The 16,108-nt window shown below is 33.7% G+C and overlaps 2 protein-coding genes across 4 annotated transcripts in view; both read left to right on the top strand.

The window, feature by feature from the left end:
• LOC126968458 (uncharacterized) overlaps positions 1 to 16,108 on the top strand; it is a 252,731-nt gene that overhangs the window by 195,817 nt on the left and 40,806 nt on the right. For all 3 annotated transcript variants that reach the window (XM_050813504.1, XM_050813505.1, XM_050813506.1), the window contains one exon: positions 3,127 to 3,195. In XM_050813504.1, coding sequence (XP_050669461.1) covers positions 3,127 to 3,195 — 69 coding nt within the window. The remainder of the gene's footprint in view (positions 1 to 3,126; positions 3,196 to 16,108) is intronic.
• On the top strand, positions 10,084 to 14,762 carry LOC126968505 (uncharacterized). The gene is made up of 2 exons (XM_050813584.1): positions 10,084 to 10,223; positions 10,798 to 14,762. The coding sequence occupies exon 2, from the start codon at positions 10,815 to 10,817 to the stop codon at positions 11,616 to 11,618; it is 804 nt and encodes a 267-aa protein (XP_050669541.1). The 5' UTR covers positions 10,084 to 10,223; positions 10,798 to 10,814; the 3' UTR covers positions 11,619 to 14,762.

Below are 16,108 nucleotides of genomic sequence, written 5' to 3'. Positions count from 1 at the left end.
TCTTCGAAGCCAATTTGGCTTTGCCCTCCAGATGGCCACGGAATTAAAAATGGCCAATTTTTACGAATGAAACGCAATAGAGCGTCACGAAAATGTGGGACGTTTTTGTTCAAGGGAGAGAGCGATTGGCACCGATTGAGTATTTCTTACTATTGGGCTTCGCTACTAGCGTAGTATTATGCAGATTAGCGCGTGGCCGCCAAAACGTAGACAACTAATGTCAAATGTCAAACTTCCTCACTAGCTTAGTATCGTGCAGGTTTAACGTGCGGATGCGAAAAAGTTGAACATCTTCCCTACTAGCGTTGTATCGTGTAGGTTTAGCGCACGGCCGCGAGTATGTAGAACATCTTCCCTCCTAGCATTGTATCGTCAGGCTTAGCACACGGCCGCGAAACAGTAAAACATCTTCCCTACTAGCTTTGTATCGTGCAGACGACGATGAATCTATAAGGGTTCCGCTTTTTGCCATTTGGCTGCGGAACCCTAAACCCGTTATGTAGGGAAAAGTCAGCTGAAAATATTTTTTCATAAAGAAATTTCATTCTTCTCAATCGGTCACTTTTTTCAGAGTGGTAGTGGCCGCTAAGATGATGGAATATTAGTCGTCGTTGGTCTCCTTATGTTAGGGTAACTGCCTCTCTCGCGATGCTCCTCCACTTTTGGCGGTTTGTATCATTGCGGGAACACTCCACCACAGGTGTCTTGGTCACTGCTTTGATAAGATCCGTCCATCGCGTAGGTGAGCGTCCTCTCGCTCTTTTCCCCTCCACTTCGCCCTGCACTATCAACCGCTCAATCGATCCTTCATTTTTGGAGATGTGACCAAAGAACTTCAGAATTCGTAGCTGCACAGTCGACGATAGCCTTTCTTTTATCTTCATTTCTTTTAAGATGGAATTGTTGGTTCGGAAAGCCGTCCAAGGCATCTTCAGGAGTCACCTTCAACACCACATCTCTAAGGCATCAATTTTGCGGCGGTCTTTCAATCTAGGGGACCAGGTTTCATCCCCGTAGAGGCTTCTCTATTAAGCTTCTCTACCGCGAACCTCACTATAGCAAATCACGTTTGGATTTCCAGTTCACAACCCCCGGTATTGGAGATAGTAGAATGAAGATAGGTGTAGGTTGGCACCAACTCACAGTTAGCAATGCGTTGAAATTCTACTTTGTTGTTATTTACGCGATCTACTATCATCATCTTGGTTTTAACTCTGTTGATGGCCAGTACGAATTCGAATGATTTATGAAAATTAAAAATGGATTAACTATAATTCGTATACACCAAAATAATTATGTTAAATTCTGGCTTATTATGTACATTTGACATAAATCCATATATTTGCTTCTACATATTATACAAAAATATAAAACTGATGCCAATAATAAATTATTTAATTTTTTAACCGACTTCGAAAAGGAGGAGGTTCTCTATTCGACCGGTATTTTTTTTTATGTATGTACACCGATTACTCTGAGACTTATGATCCGATTTTCGTGATTCCTCTATATTTTGATGCGGAATATTTGCCGTTTAGTCCCATAAAAATTTTACATAGTTTGGCCCAATAGATTTCATTTTATGAATATTTTTATTTACGTGGATGATGTTATTATAGTTAGTGTACTGCTTTTTAGGAGTTTTCATTTGGTTTGATTGTATATTATTATTATCAACACGTTTACCGATAAGTGGGCAACCTGTCATTCATAGCTAACAAACATTCCTCACGATATTTCAGTGTCTTACTAGAGAGTGAAATAATGGATCTATATTGTTTAAGGCACGTGGAACCTTTCGTAGGCCCACAGTTACTGAAAAAAATTACAATTTTATATATGACAATAGAAAGCAACGGAATCTTATAGTTTACCTGATTAACAACACTAAAGAGAAAAATAAAACTACGTTTAAAAAAACCGACTTCAAAAACTCAAAAGTATAAAGTAACTTAATAGAGATTTAATTTTATACACCTCTTATGCCTTTAATATTAATAAAATAGTATTATTTGTATGTGCTATCTGTTGATAGGTTTGAAGTCGGTGCCAAGCCAAATGTAATAGCAGGTATCTACACTCGCCACGCGTGACTTTGAGTGGGATAGCTTCGTTTACAACCAAACAGCCTAAGCGGAGAGGCACCCACATAAACCCTATCAATAGGTAGCACATACAAATATTTATTTTAATATTTTATTAAAATTAAAGGCATAAGATTCGCATAAGAGGTGTATTAAATTAAATCTCTATTAAGTTATTTTATTTTTTTGAGTTTTTGATGTTGGTTTTTTTAAACGTAGGTTTTTTTTTCAATAAATAATCCTGAAGTAAGTCATGTTATATAAGACCCCCCACCTCATTTTTAACCTACTCCACACCTTTTTTTTTTTTCGAGGGAAGGAAATTACATTTACATATTATGACCGAATGCTTAATAGGCTCAGCCCATATGTCGGACGCAGATTGAAATCCACTATCAATTTAATACATCACAGCCGCGAAGTTATCCGATGAGACTAAATCACGGTCCGGCTGGGTGCTGCAGAGAAAAGAGTTTAGTTATTTTAAAAAAGAAAAGGATAATATATTGTGTGAACCTACGCGTGTGGGTATGTATGTTTGTATGCAAGTGAATTTTTTAAATTATTGTAGTACTAAACCGGCCACAGTATATGTTGACTGATGATTAGCGCCCTCTACATTTTCCACACCTTACTGATAGCACTGTTAGTACAGTAACGCCATCTTTGTAAATCCACACGACACGCCAAAGCGTGTCTATCAAAATAGATTATAAGGATTAGGACATCCAGGGTTGCAACACAACCGAAGTAGACTTATAGTTTATACCCTGCTTCTGTAGATGGCGTACAGTTGTAGTTGTAATTTTTTAAAAGGGGCTATGTAGTCATTATTATTCTTATAATATTTCTATTTAAACTAGCTATTAATTACAATAATTATGTTATAAAATAATATATCAAAAAAATATTTTCCATTCAGAACCATGCAGTTGCTCCTAGCAACTGCAATAAACGTTAATAAACGTTATAACATTATAATTTTGTGCTCTAGTTTATACAAAATGAGTAAGATCTGTATAAAATAAACTAATTGTTTCAGGAGGAAATTTCAGTGAAGAAGTACGAGTACAGGGCCACACAGCTACATTTGGCTGCAGTGAGAGCTCAGGTAAGTTATTACTTCATAATAATTAACGATTTACAGAAAAATACCTATATACCTAGAATGACTACACTTTCGTTAGTAGGTAACTATGAGGATTTTCAATGCAAATCGACGTTCAATAGTTATTTTATATTATAAGTGGGTGCCTATATTGTGTTACGAGATAGCAATGAAACGCAATCTTTATTATTATGTTAAAGTAATACTTGACTATAACTTTTTTTACACAAGCACAACTTTAAAATTATTATATTTTTATTTACATTTCTTTACAAAATTAAATATGACAATTGGTTCTTTTATAAAGACCACGTAACTAAGTATTTCATAATCAGTATTCAACTTGTAACATTAGGTAATAACCCAGTTACTTTCACTATCTATGACGTCCTTCAAACCGAAACATAAAATAGTGCTTGCGCCCAGTTTTTAGCGGAAGAGAAATGTATTGTGGTGGTACCTACCAATAATTTAGTCGATTTCCTATGTAAGGATGCCTACACAAAATGTAGATATGTGTACGTACATTGAGTAATATCTATTTGAATATCTACTTATGATATCGGACAGTCTGGGACTAGATTATGACTATTTTATATTTTATTTTAAAAGAGCGCAAAAAAAGAATGATGGGAGAGTTTCTTGCCCTGCTTCTTCTCTCTCAGAGCGCCATTGGTTTCCGAATCGATGGACATGTTAGAAATGACATCAAAAAGAATTCTAATTCTAATTTTGAGAAAATAAATGCATTTTTATGCCTTTTTATGCCACCGGGTTGTGTAATCGATACATGCTGATGATGCTGGGAACGTTGCACTATGTCCCACAACTAAATGTTACCGGGTTGTTAATTATTACAAGCCATCGAGGCAGCAAACTGCTGACTTCTGCTGCTGATCTTTTCACGGCTGCATTATTAGATAATGAACAATGAACAAAAACATTAATCGGCGATTAAATATGGGTTGAAATTAGGCTTCAAGAATGAAACATCAACCGTGCTCGTCAGTTTATTAGAGACTATCTGTCTTTGCAGCGAAGAGTATATTAAAGCATCTACTAAACTAAGCGTGATATACCTATATATTCGGTCTTATCTCGCACTAACGGAAGCAAAGAGAAAATTAACACAAACGCATAACGATGTCGGGTGATCACCTGCCATCAATCATCATCATGAGCCCCATGTTCGTAATAACAGCTGAGATAAAAAAAAATGGCAGTTAATAAATATTTTCTAAGGGTTAATTCGTTCATATTCCAAAAAGCGTTTCAATACATAATCCGTGATCGTCTAGGTATTGTTGTTTAGGTATTCATCCACAATTTTGAAAATAGTAACAACATTACACACGTCCTACCCATTGAAATGCCATGCGGACCTTTGGTTGAAGTAGATTTTTATCTTAAGATTTTGACCTTAGATATTAGTAAAATTATTCAATTAATTAAAACATTTACATTATTTTGCCATCAGTCAGCAAACAAAAACATTTCCACAAGTTTCTTATGAAAACATTTAAAACTTATTTTATTTATGTTTAAAAATTCTATTAATATTTTATTTGTATCTATCTCGAATATTAAAGTGTCCAATAAAATATTCATTGCTTATATGAAAAGAGCTTTCTATTCCACGAAATGTTTCAGAAGATTTATACTGTTATTCTGAGATCTCTGGGTTAGGTCGACTACGCATGCGTGAAATAAATTTTACTTTGCCCCGTGCAGAGTCTTATTTCAGACTGCAATCAATATATTATTTCAATATTTCCCGCGCTTCTAAGAAATAATATAAAATCGCAACAGTGGTTTAATTTATTTACGGTATTGTCTGAGTAAAATATTCAGTTATACCTTTTAATATCGTTTAATTGGTTAGCCTAAATATTAGGTATATCAACCGAATCTATGATCTTAATTAAACAGAAATAAATTAATTCCAGATATAAACTAGGAATTATAAACTTTTGCGCTAGGATAAATAAATTCAAAGTTTGATAACAATACATACAGTGACGCAATGCGCACAGCCTCCTGCTGTTTACCTGCCAGTCTGAAAGGAGATGTCGGGGTTAACATAACCTTTAAGCGTAACATTTGCCAGTAAGTAATCACTAACCCATCGCGAGTAATAGTTAATAATTGTGAACTTGAGGTTAAAATCGAATAATTGTATTTTTGCCAATTCTCACCACGGATCGTAAACGTAAAATTTGATTCAGTGCAAAGATGGGATGGATTTCAATGAAGAATCATATGGTAAGTGTCAAATTTGAATGTCAGCATAATAACATACCTATATGTACATGTATATTTTCAGAAATAAATTTAATTGGTTTGATTTGCTTTTGTAACAATGTTATATAATGCGAACCAGTTGCCATGGGTGTTTGCAAATTTTAAATAAAAAAGGTATATATGAACATCTTGAAAATTGTGTAGGTAAATTATTTATTTATATAACAAAACAGTACTTTGTTAAATTAAATAAGTACCAACGACTTTCTTTTGAAATATAATAGAATATGTGGATCATTTATACGTCTAGATAGACTATGACAGATGTGAAAACGTCGAAAAAATAGAGTTTAGAACTAATCTCAATTTTGAGCAATTCACGCACACTAACACAAAGCGTCGTACAAATCGCGAGTGAAAGACGAAGCTTGTCACGCACACTAAACTAATATTCCTGGCCTGTTTTTATCGGTTGTCAAATAGCAAGAGACTATCAGACGCATAAATTATCTAAGCTGTACATAATATAATATATTGATGAATAACAAATTCTTGCCGGTACTATGATGTTAGTTTCATTGTTACTAATGAATACAACTAGCGCCATCTCTTATCAACTAGCAAGCAAAAGATCAATACAATTTATAAGGCAAAACAACGTTTGCCGGGTCAGCTAGTTACAAATCTATTAAACATGGCACAATATAATAAATTGTAATTGTATATTATATTGCATTTCACATAGGTGCTTACCAAATATAATAAATAAGCTTATAATATGAACATTATTAAATAAAATAGCATGAACGTTAAAGATAAATTGTTATCGAAATTTATGGATAGATATGGTCGGCTAAATTGGCTCATCGATACAATTTCCACTTTGTTTTTGTACTTTTTAATTTTGCCAATAATATATTTTACCTTTACCTACACTTTTATGGCTCTTAAAATACTACACGATCTTTAGGGTATAGAAAATATGTGTAGTTTCAGGGTTGAGACAGCTTGATTTCTTGAAAGACCAAAAAATACTAGAGCAATTGGAACACACCGAAATTTATTATATGCCTACATATATAAATTTACACGAAATATTTACACAAGTATTTTCGTTACTATGTCTATTTGTCTGTGTGATTTCCGGCTTATCTCCAAAACGGGTTGACTGGTTTCGACTGCTATTTTTTCTTTAAGACGGTTATTTATTCTTTATAAAGAGTGACTTAGTTGTTTAAAAATCAAAATGTTAATCAATCGTCAAATTGCCTCGTATATGAAACGTACTAAGAAAAGACGCGGGAGCTGCTACAGACTTGATGCTCTTAAATTCTAATTAAAATCACCTAAGTAATCTATACATGTAATAAAATCATAATGTTGCCGTATATGTATTTACATCAAATATTTTTTATGAGAAATAATGAAATGATTTTTGATTCACCCAAGATTCTGTGTGGTAACACTATAATTGCGCTCGTCATATACAAACATAAGATGTTTGGTCTCATTATCCCAGTAATTCCACTAGCTACGGCGCCCTTCAGACCGAAACACAGTAATGTATACACATTAAAAGGTTGCTTGCAAATAAAAAAGAATTTTAACACGTCTTGTCTTTTTGGTTTGTCACAAGGGAACGTTACCGGCCTTTTCCAAAGGTAGGTCTATCTACTTTGTGTTCATTTGTGAAGGAACCCATGTTGTATCGTCCTGTAATTACCGCACAAGTAAGCTCATTCCACAGCTTTGTTATACGGGGAAGAAAGTTCCTTGAAAACCACACATCGGAGGTACGACACGCATACAGATGCAGATGGTACGGATGATACGTTAAATTGTGGTGGGATTCGAGGGTTGGAATCAGGTCAAACAGCTCATCGAAACACTCCATGTGATGCAGTTGCATGCAAGCAGTTCACACAGCATTGGATCCCCGAAAACTCGAACAGCCCTGCATTGCACGTGGGCATATGGTTCGAGCTAATACTGAGTTGCGCTAGACTAGAAATGACAGCAAGACTCCCTATGTGGCCAGACCTGCGCTTTTCAGAGCGCTTAAACGCGCAATTTATGTGTCGAGAACGAGCAAAGATGTCACTGAGTCGGACACACAAGCCCATCATTTGGAGATGGGAGAAATTTGTATCAGTAGCCTCTTGACACTGCCTCACCAAGAGATATTCTTAAATTCTTTCAAAGTAGTATCCAAGCTTAGCAAGTTGTTGAAGAGTGACTTCTAGCTGTCGGGGCTAGTCTATCGTTGTTGTTATGAGAGCAGGTACTGCTGACACTAACGGTAAATGATTGTGTTTCTCTAAATACCTTAAACTGTAGAGGCGTTAAAAGAACGTATCAACACGTAAAAGATCTTTGTCAGCACTCGGCCATAATAGCCCTTCAAGAGACATGATTATAAGCTCCATCGACCAACAGTTTAGCTGCATCGCTAAATCGTCTGTTCACGATCATATGGTGGCCTAGCTCTCTTACATTGGCGAAAATCACTTTTTTCGAGAATGTAACTGTTATACAATGTGAAAGTAATCGTATACGTGCGATTCGAATACAGTTGAATGACAACGCGATCAATCGACTTTATCTTAAGTGTTTACCTTCCATGCGATGACCCTGATAATCTAGTGGAGTTTACAAAATGCCTGGCAACTATCGCGGCAATCATAGCCGATTCAAATGTGGAAGCAGCGTTTATGTCAGGCGACTTCAATGCTGATCCGAGAAAAGCTTTTGGAGGGGAGTTATCGAGGTTTTGTAGTGAAAACGATTTGATATGTGTGGATGAAGAGTTGCTCCCGAAGGAATCCTTCACATATCTGAGAGAAGCTCATGAAACCCGCAGTTGGCTTGACCATATATTGACTACACCTGCAGCTCGACGCACAGTGGTTAGTGTTAAAATAGACAAAGGAGTGTACTGCTCAGTTTATGAACCGTTAACGGTAAACTGTAACTTTGGTGTAATCGTAGGTAAAACTATTATTATTACTGAAACCGCTTCGTCATATTCTCTGGGGGAACAGAGACCAAAAACAAATAGATTTATATACTCAACTATCATGTGATATTTTGAATCAAATCTTATAATTTGTAATCGATTGTGAAGAATGGTCAAAAGGTTTATGTAGATCTCATGTAGGATAAATAGATAATTTTAATGATAATATTGTTAAGTCAGTACAATCTGTAGCGACTCTAGTAATTGCAAGCATGATGGGCGTGGGCGTACTAAACAAGTTGTAAGATGGAATTTACCACGTGAAGGACATGCATAATAAAGCCTCTATATCAATTAAACTTGTTATGTCACTGGAAAATAAAAGCTATTCGATAACATAATAATATGTCTACTGTGGTAATATGATAATGGCTGTCACTAAGAAATTCGATACTTAAAAATTTTAAAAAGTGCATAGCTGCAAACCATAGACCTGTCAGTATTACCGGTAATTCCCGGAATTATGAAAATATTATTACATGCACACGCTCTGTAGTTACCAACGTTTTTCACTATTTGCCGTTGCGTAGAGATATGGGTTCTCTCTGCATTTTCTACCGCATTTATCATGGGGAGCACACCAGTACTTTATTAACTGATGTGAAAGGGAGTGCTCAGAAGAGTGATCCGGCTAGTTAATACTAGCAGCCGAATTCCACCACCGGACATAATGTCAAAATGCGAAATTCCACCCGTATCATGTTGACATCTGGCATTTACAACCGCACGTTTTGATAGAATTTTTTGCCTCTCAGTTTTCACAGCTCAGTTTTTTGTGAAATAAATTATTTCCGACTTAGAGATTTAGAGACCTTTATGATTAGAGGATACTCTCAACTTAAAGGTTATCTTTTGACGCCTGGTGTTGGGGATGTCCATAAGCGCTTTCCTCACCATGTTCCATCACGTGAGCCTCTGGCCTGATTTCCCTCTCTTATACATAAAAAAGTATTGAATAGAAACGTAATAAATTAAGTACTTGATTGATGATCTTATTACTCAATTTGAATAATAAGTACATATAACTCTCATTATGAAAGTAGTTCTTATGAGCATTGCTCGAAACACGAGGGTATCACACATTTTAGATAGTATACCTTAAATAATTTATAGGTATAGATAAAACCTCTTCCTGCTAGCCATCCGATGAGAAGCGACCAGGTTTATTACTTTGGTGTGCGTGACAAACTGCGTCTTACACTCACGATTTGTATGTCACTTTATGTTAGTCTGCGTGCATTGCTCAAGATAGAAGTAAACCGTCAACCTCAATTATTTTCGACATTTCACAGCTGTCGCAGTCTATCTAGACGTATAAATGATGCATTCTAAAGGGCTGGGCGTATCAATTACAATCAGTAGAACGTTCTTCGCGTCTCGGCCCTTACTGTCATAAAAGAACGATAAATATCTATCCCTACATACTCTGTGATATTTTATAATATACAGTTGGAGTGGGCTGAACATAGATGTCGCTGGTATTCTTGTTATACGTATATCTGTCAAATGTCATCTGTTGTGACGCTTGACGCTTCGCTTCGACTTTTAAATTTGACTTTCGCCTGACTTTGATTGACCTATGTAATTGCCGATTGGCAAAATTGGTAGGTAGGTAGGTACCTATGTGATGATAATACAATTGAACTTGTGAGTTGTGACATGTGAGTTCGAGTTGTGGCTCTATTGTACCTACATAGTACATACGGTACTAAACTTTGTTTTTATTTTTCACACAGCAAAATAGTGATAAGTTATACAAATAACACTTTTAAAGGTAAGTTTATGTGTAATTTCTGATATTTTGGTCTAGTATTTGTAATCAATTATGTAAGAGTTCAATAAATAACAATATTTATAAGTTTGCGAGATGTCTAAGGTTTCATTTCACTTGAGGTTAAAAATTATATCTATAGCAAAATATTTTCGTAAATTTCTTGACAAAAAATACTTATCTAGTTAATTTCGTTACAAAATATACTACATCACAATAATATAACCTCAGTCTTTGCATTGATAATAGTTGATATTATGATGGCATTTATAATATAATATAATCGGATATTCAGTTGTTATAATGGGTTTTGATTATTAAAATTCATTCACATTGTATGATTAAGTAGTTAAATTCAATTGCGAGATAAACATGAAATGTAATAAAAGGCGGGAAATTTTCCACCCTAAAACTCACGCAAGCTGTGCTATGTCGACTATAATTATTTAGTAAAAATTCATCAGTAGGTATAAATTATTTTCAACGCGAAATCTAGTATCGGGATGCTTTTTTTTTTTTTTTTTTTTCAAATTATAAACAAAAATTCTTATGTTTCAATTACAGTTATAATTTATAGTTTCAGGTGCATAAAATATGAAGAAAAAAAATTTAAAGTTTTCAAATCATAGTGGCAATCAATTGGATGATGACAATATAAGATATAAAATTAACACTCAATACATACACAAAAACAAATCTAAAAAATCTAATCTCAATCAGGATGTTAATGAAGATAATATACGATACAAGCTACCTACTTCTAAGGTTACTTCAAATAAAAAAACTGTAACAAAGCTTAAAAGTAAACCCAAATTAAAAGTGAAATTTTGGAGAGATAAAACACTACCAATTAAAAGGCAAAAGTATATGTCTAGTAACAAAAGAAACTTGTTGACTCGCAGAAAACCTGATGTTATTGAAGAAGTAGCTATTAAAAAGAAAACCCCAGTGGTGAGAGTTCAGAAACTAAAAAGTTCTCCTCTGGCCAACATATCAAGACCTGATATCTCTGAGAATCACTTCCCGATGGTCACAGTGCCTGATGACTTGACAATACAATTGAATAATGAGAATGCTAATGCATTAGTCACAGATCTTAATCTTGGTTTTGTTCATGCTGATTTAGGTGATAAAAGATTAAGTGAAAAATCTAAAAAAGTTCAAAACTCAACAGCACAAACAAGCCCAGTTTTTTTTGTAGATAATTATGGAACAGGTGTGGAGCCAAGAACTCAAGGAAATGATAATGAAACGGAATATTTTTCTAAATACATTGTACAGAAATTAAGAAAAATGGAGACAACCCAGCGTATTTACTCAGAGAATTTGATAAATACAGTTCTTTTGCTGGGACAGTTGGGCGAGTTAAATGGGAAATTGAAAATAGCCAAAGTCTAATAATATTTTAAAATTTTGAAATATTATTTATATTTTGAGAGAAGTTTATCTAACAAACAAATAAAACATAATATAATTACTACACTCTTAGGTAACTTATATCTCTAGATACACTAACAACTGAAAATGTTGAATAAATTGCTCTGCGAGCTGTTAACCTCTATTTTCAGCAACACACACATAAGTTAGACATATAAATTATCTAAGACTACACTATATGATAAACATTGTAAGACACACATCAAGGATAAAGGAAAAGAAAAATAGTTCTTTTACTTATGAAGAGTTCCGATACAAGAAGGTTCTGTATGTAAATATTTGAATGAGAGCAACAAATTAGATGAACAAGATTTTGAGTTAGAGTTAGTAGAGAAGAGTTAAATTGTTCAAGTTGAGATGGGGTAATTGTATTTAATAACCTTGTTATTAATGACTGATTTCCTCAACTTACAAGTGTTAAATTTTGATGAATAGAGGTTTTGGAATTTAAATTGACAAAATTTTCATATAATTTTTTTTTGTGTACTGTTTTTTTACTCACTGAGTGTGTGTATGACAACTGATAATACGAATTAATTTTATTACTACTAACAACTTCATAGCAGTAATTCAGAGGGGCAGGCTCTACTCTTGGAGAGAGACAAAAATCAAAAGTAAGCTGTATCTTTAAAATTTTTTGTCAAAATTCAAATTTCTTAAACAATATTTTTTCTCTAAATATTACTTATACCTATTTAATTACTGATAGTAATAGGACCAAATAAATAGTATATTATATTTATTTTAATTAAAGTATATAACTATAGCATACAACTATCTGGATTCATTGATTGATCAATAATCCCAAAGGGTCAATTTTTGCCTGTGTTTGAGAGGCTCTACTGAACTAATATTTATTAGAAGTGCTACAGTCCCAATCTACATAGTATGAGACATGAATTTGCAACCTACCCTGGCAATATTGACCATTCTGTGAAGATGACTTATACCAATATTTAATTGTTACAAGTCTTACTATGTAGTATTAAAAGAAATTTGCTAAACCTTTACGTGCACTTATGCACAGTGAAGTTGCTTAAAATAAATATGACAGTGTTGTTAGGTATTCGTATTAATGTGATTGATCTTGTGTTAGAATTTTGGCTGCAGAGATTGTCTACCATGAGGTGACCTGTTTGTTTGCTCGATTTTGCTTCCATATAAAGTATATGTCGTCATTAAATATGTTTTTTAAATAGTTTTGACATATTACGAATTCTCATTCTTATCTGTTGATAACTAGCATAAAAAATGACTTTGTTGTAACTGTAAATATATTGCAATTTCTTTTTTGTAATTTACACTATTATTGGTACTTCATATCTTAAATTTAAATGGGCCTAATGTACTTTACTCAATTTATTTAATTATGTACAACAGAAATCATTATTCTATAATATTATTTTTTATAATACTTTCATATTTAATATAAGGATCTCATAGTAAATATATCTATTTAATTGAATATAATTATAATTAAATATATCTATTAAATTAAAGAACATTTTAAATTGTGGCTAGTATAACATAATTGATAATTATCAAGGTTTAATTATAATTAGTATCAACATAATAATTAAAATGCTTCAGTTTTAATTTTTTGGAAGGCATGACTTATTTAATAATTGACCTTAAAGACCCCTTTAAAGTTCAAGTATTATATTAAAATATTTAATATAATATATATAAGAGTAATGATACTCTTTCTTACCTGCTCCATATGGAACAGGTAAGAAAAAAAATTGAATTTCTTAGGCTGTTGTGTGATACTTGAATGCTCCCATAAATTGGTGATTCTATTTATACACATGTTGATATAAAGAATTCAAGCTTGAATATTAAATAAAATTTGTATTCTGTACAAGTATATATCAATATAATATATAATATAATATAGTATGTAAACCCCCTTATTCATAATAGTCTGCTAACTTAAAGCATTGCTCACTCTGTCTTCTGCTATTGACCTAAGTCAGAATGAGAAAAAACACTCCTAAGTGGCTGGTTAGCGGATCATTATGAATAAGGGGGGTAGAGTGCTGATTAAATCATGGAAATTTTATGATTGGGGTAGTCACACTTATTGTCGTGCTCTCTTCAAGTGTTTAAACATAATGATGTAGGTTCCGTTATTTGTGTTCACAGAGAATATTAATGTATGGTGTTGTTATTTTGCATGAAATGGTGCTATTTGTGTCCTAAAATGCACATATCAGTTATAGTGAGTACAAATTAAACTTTATTAATATTTTGTATCATATTGTATAATAATATAAAATAGTCTTTTATAGAGGCTTCTCAATAATGATTAGTGAATATTGTTGAAGATAGTTAAACTAAACTTTATATATCTTTTTAAAACAGTTTGACACTTTGCACAGGATGTTCCCTGCCGTGAAGCAGTAGTGAGCAAATATTATTGTGTTTCTATTTTAAGGGGTGTAGCTAATGAAATAACTAAGACTTAACATCTTATGCCTCAAAGTGACAAGTCCATTTGTGATGCTGCTCACAATTTTTAATTTTAATCCTTATCGGTACTGCATTATCAATTACCACAGATCTTGCTCGTTTCATCACTTTTACCATGAAAAGTTCACGGAACAGGTGGTCCTAACTGAATGAGTCACATTACTGTCACAGATTCAGCCGACACTCCTTGCAGTTTGAAATGAGGCCTTTTGTATTGGATGGTTGCTAATCCACCTTTTTGATTGTTTAACATTTTTTTTATAGTTTTGTGATTACTTTGTTAATAAATTATGATATGGATTTATAGTTTGGGAATAACTGCCTTATTGCTATTCTACGTAGTGATATGAAATCTACATGAAATTAATCTTTAACATGAAAAAACATACTGAAACCAACATATAGTCATTATTTGGGGTAATATTGTTTTGTAATATGGAGCGATAATAAGTTGTTGATTTATTTAATTGTAATAATGTTTACCTTGTTTATCTTTACAAGACATAATAAATAATGTTGAAATGCACATAATTATATTATATGTGTGTTTATTATTGGTTAAACATGTTTGTTAAGTTCAGTGGTTTACAATGATAACATAGAAATGTATTAAAAGTTTAAAATACAAAAGTTTGGAATTATTTTATTTATCAACTTCTAAGAGGCAAGGGATAGAGGCTCCTGTTTCCGCTAGTGCACTAAGTTTGGTCATTTTGCGTGCACTTTTGGCCAATTCCTCTAATCAGCTAAGCATGTTGCAGAAGTTCAGAACACCCTGAGATGTTCGCAGACTTCTCGTTTTTGCCTGATGGTGGGCCAATTCTGCATATTTCGGGATTACGTATTGCTTCTTTCGACGATCCTTGCCTGGTTTTCAATTAGATCAAACTTTATCTTGGGATCACCACATCGAATGTCTATCTGGTAGATAATCCCGTAGTTGTTCCACTTTAAGTATATTGTCGGCATTGGCAAAGAAAGCGCTGCGTAAGAATCCAATTCTGGGGACGCGCCGCAGACTATGAACGAGTTTGCCGTCTACAAAGACGAGCCGTTCGCATACTAGCTGGTATATCGTCGGACCAATGCGTTAGAGCTTTCTTCAGATCATCAAACGTATTGACAAAACCAAGCCTCCTAATACTACAGATATATTTATACGCCCAAGCTCACTTACAACGGTATAAGAAAAGAGGCGACACACAGGCGAAAAAGCTTCCCGCACACTACACGCTATGCTCGTTGAATTTATAATAAACTCCCAGACTATCACAAGCGTGTAAAATTTTAGTACTTTTAGAAGTAGGTACTAAAATTTGTAACAAATATTATAAACTATTAAGGTGCCTCATTGAGCGCTCGTTTTGCTCATACAATGAATTATAAGTTCATTCTATTGTGTGTTATGTTAAATATTATGTATGACGTGTTGTAAATATTATTACGAATAAAAACCTTAACTCAGCTTGCTCTGCATATTTTTTTAAGTAAAGGATCATGTACTTAAGTCGGTACTTTTCCGTAATCCCTAAAACCAATAAACTAACAACTTAGCCGGTACAACTTTCAAATAACCCGCGAATGCAAAACTCGTCATACACGAGCTTGTAAGTAATATTATGGTAAGTGATCACTGTCAACAATGCTCTATTATAACACCAGAGGACACACAGGAGCCTCTACATCCCTTATTTAAACTTACACTTCAAGGTACCGACGTGATATTGTCTTGGAAACTACAAGGAGCCTCTCCGAGATCTATAGAGCGTACGTAGACTGCTCAAACTCAGACAGACTTACGTAAAACTTTGATTTCGTTGTTATTTGACAGCTGATATTATGCTGAGCTTATGCTAAGATAGTAGAATGCAAAAGTAAAGTTCGCGTTTTATCACCCTTAACTAAGATTTACGTAAGTAAAGTCTGTGCAAAGTTTAAGTATTTCTAAAGCTCTATAGATCTTAAGCCTTAACCTCGTG

The sequence above is a fragment of the Leptidea sinapis genome, chromosome 15 (assembly GCF_905404315.1).
Source record: "Leptidea sinapis chromosome 15, ilLepSina1.1, whole genome shotgun sequence".
NCBI classification, from domain to species: Eukaryota; Metazoa; Arthropoda; class Insecta; order Lepidoptera; family Pieridae; genus Leptidea; species Leptidea sinapis.
This window is presented reverse-complemented; position numbering and strand designations above follow the sequence as displayed.

What these genes read in the sequence shown, in the direction of transcription:
- LOC126968505 (XM_050813584.1), top strand. Translation starts at nt 10,815, where the DNA reads ATGAAGAAAAAAAATTTAAAGTTTTCAAATCATAGTGGCAATCAATTG.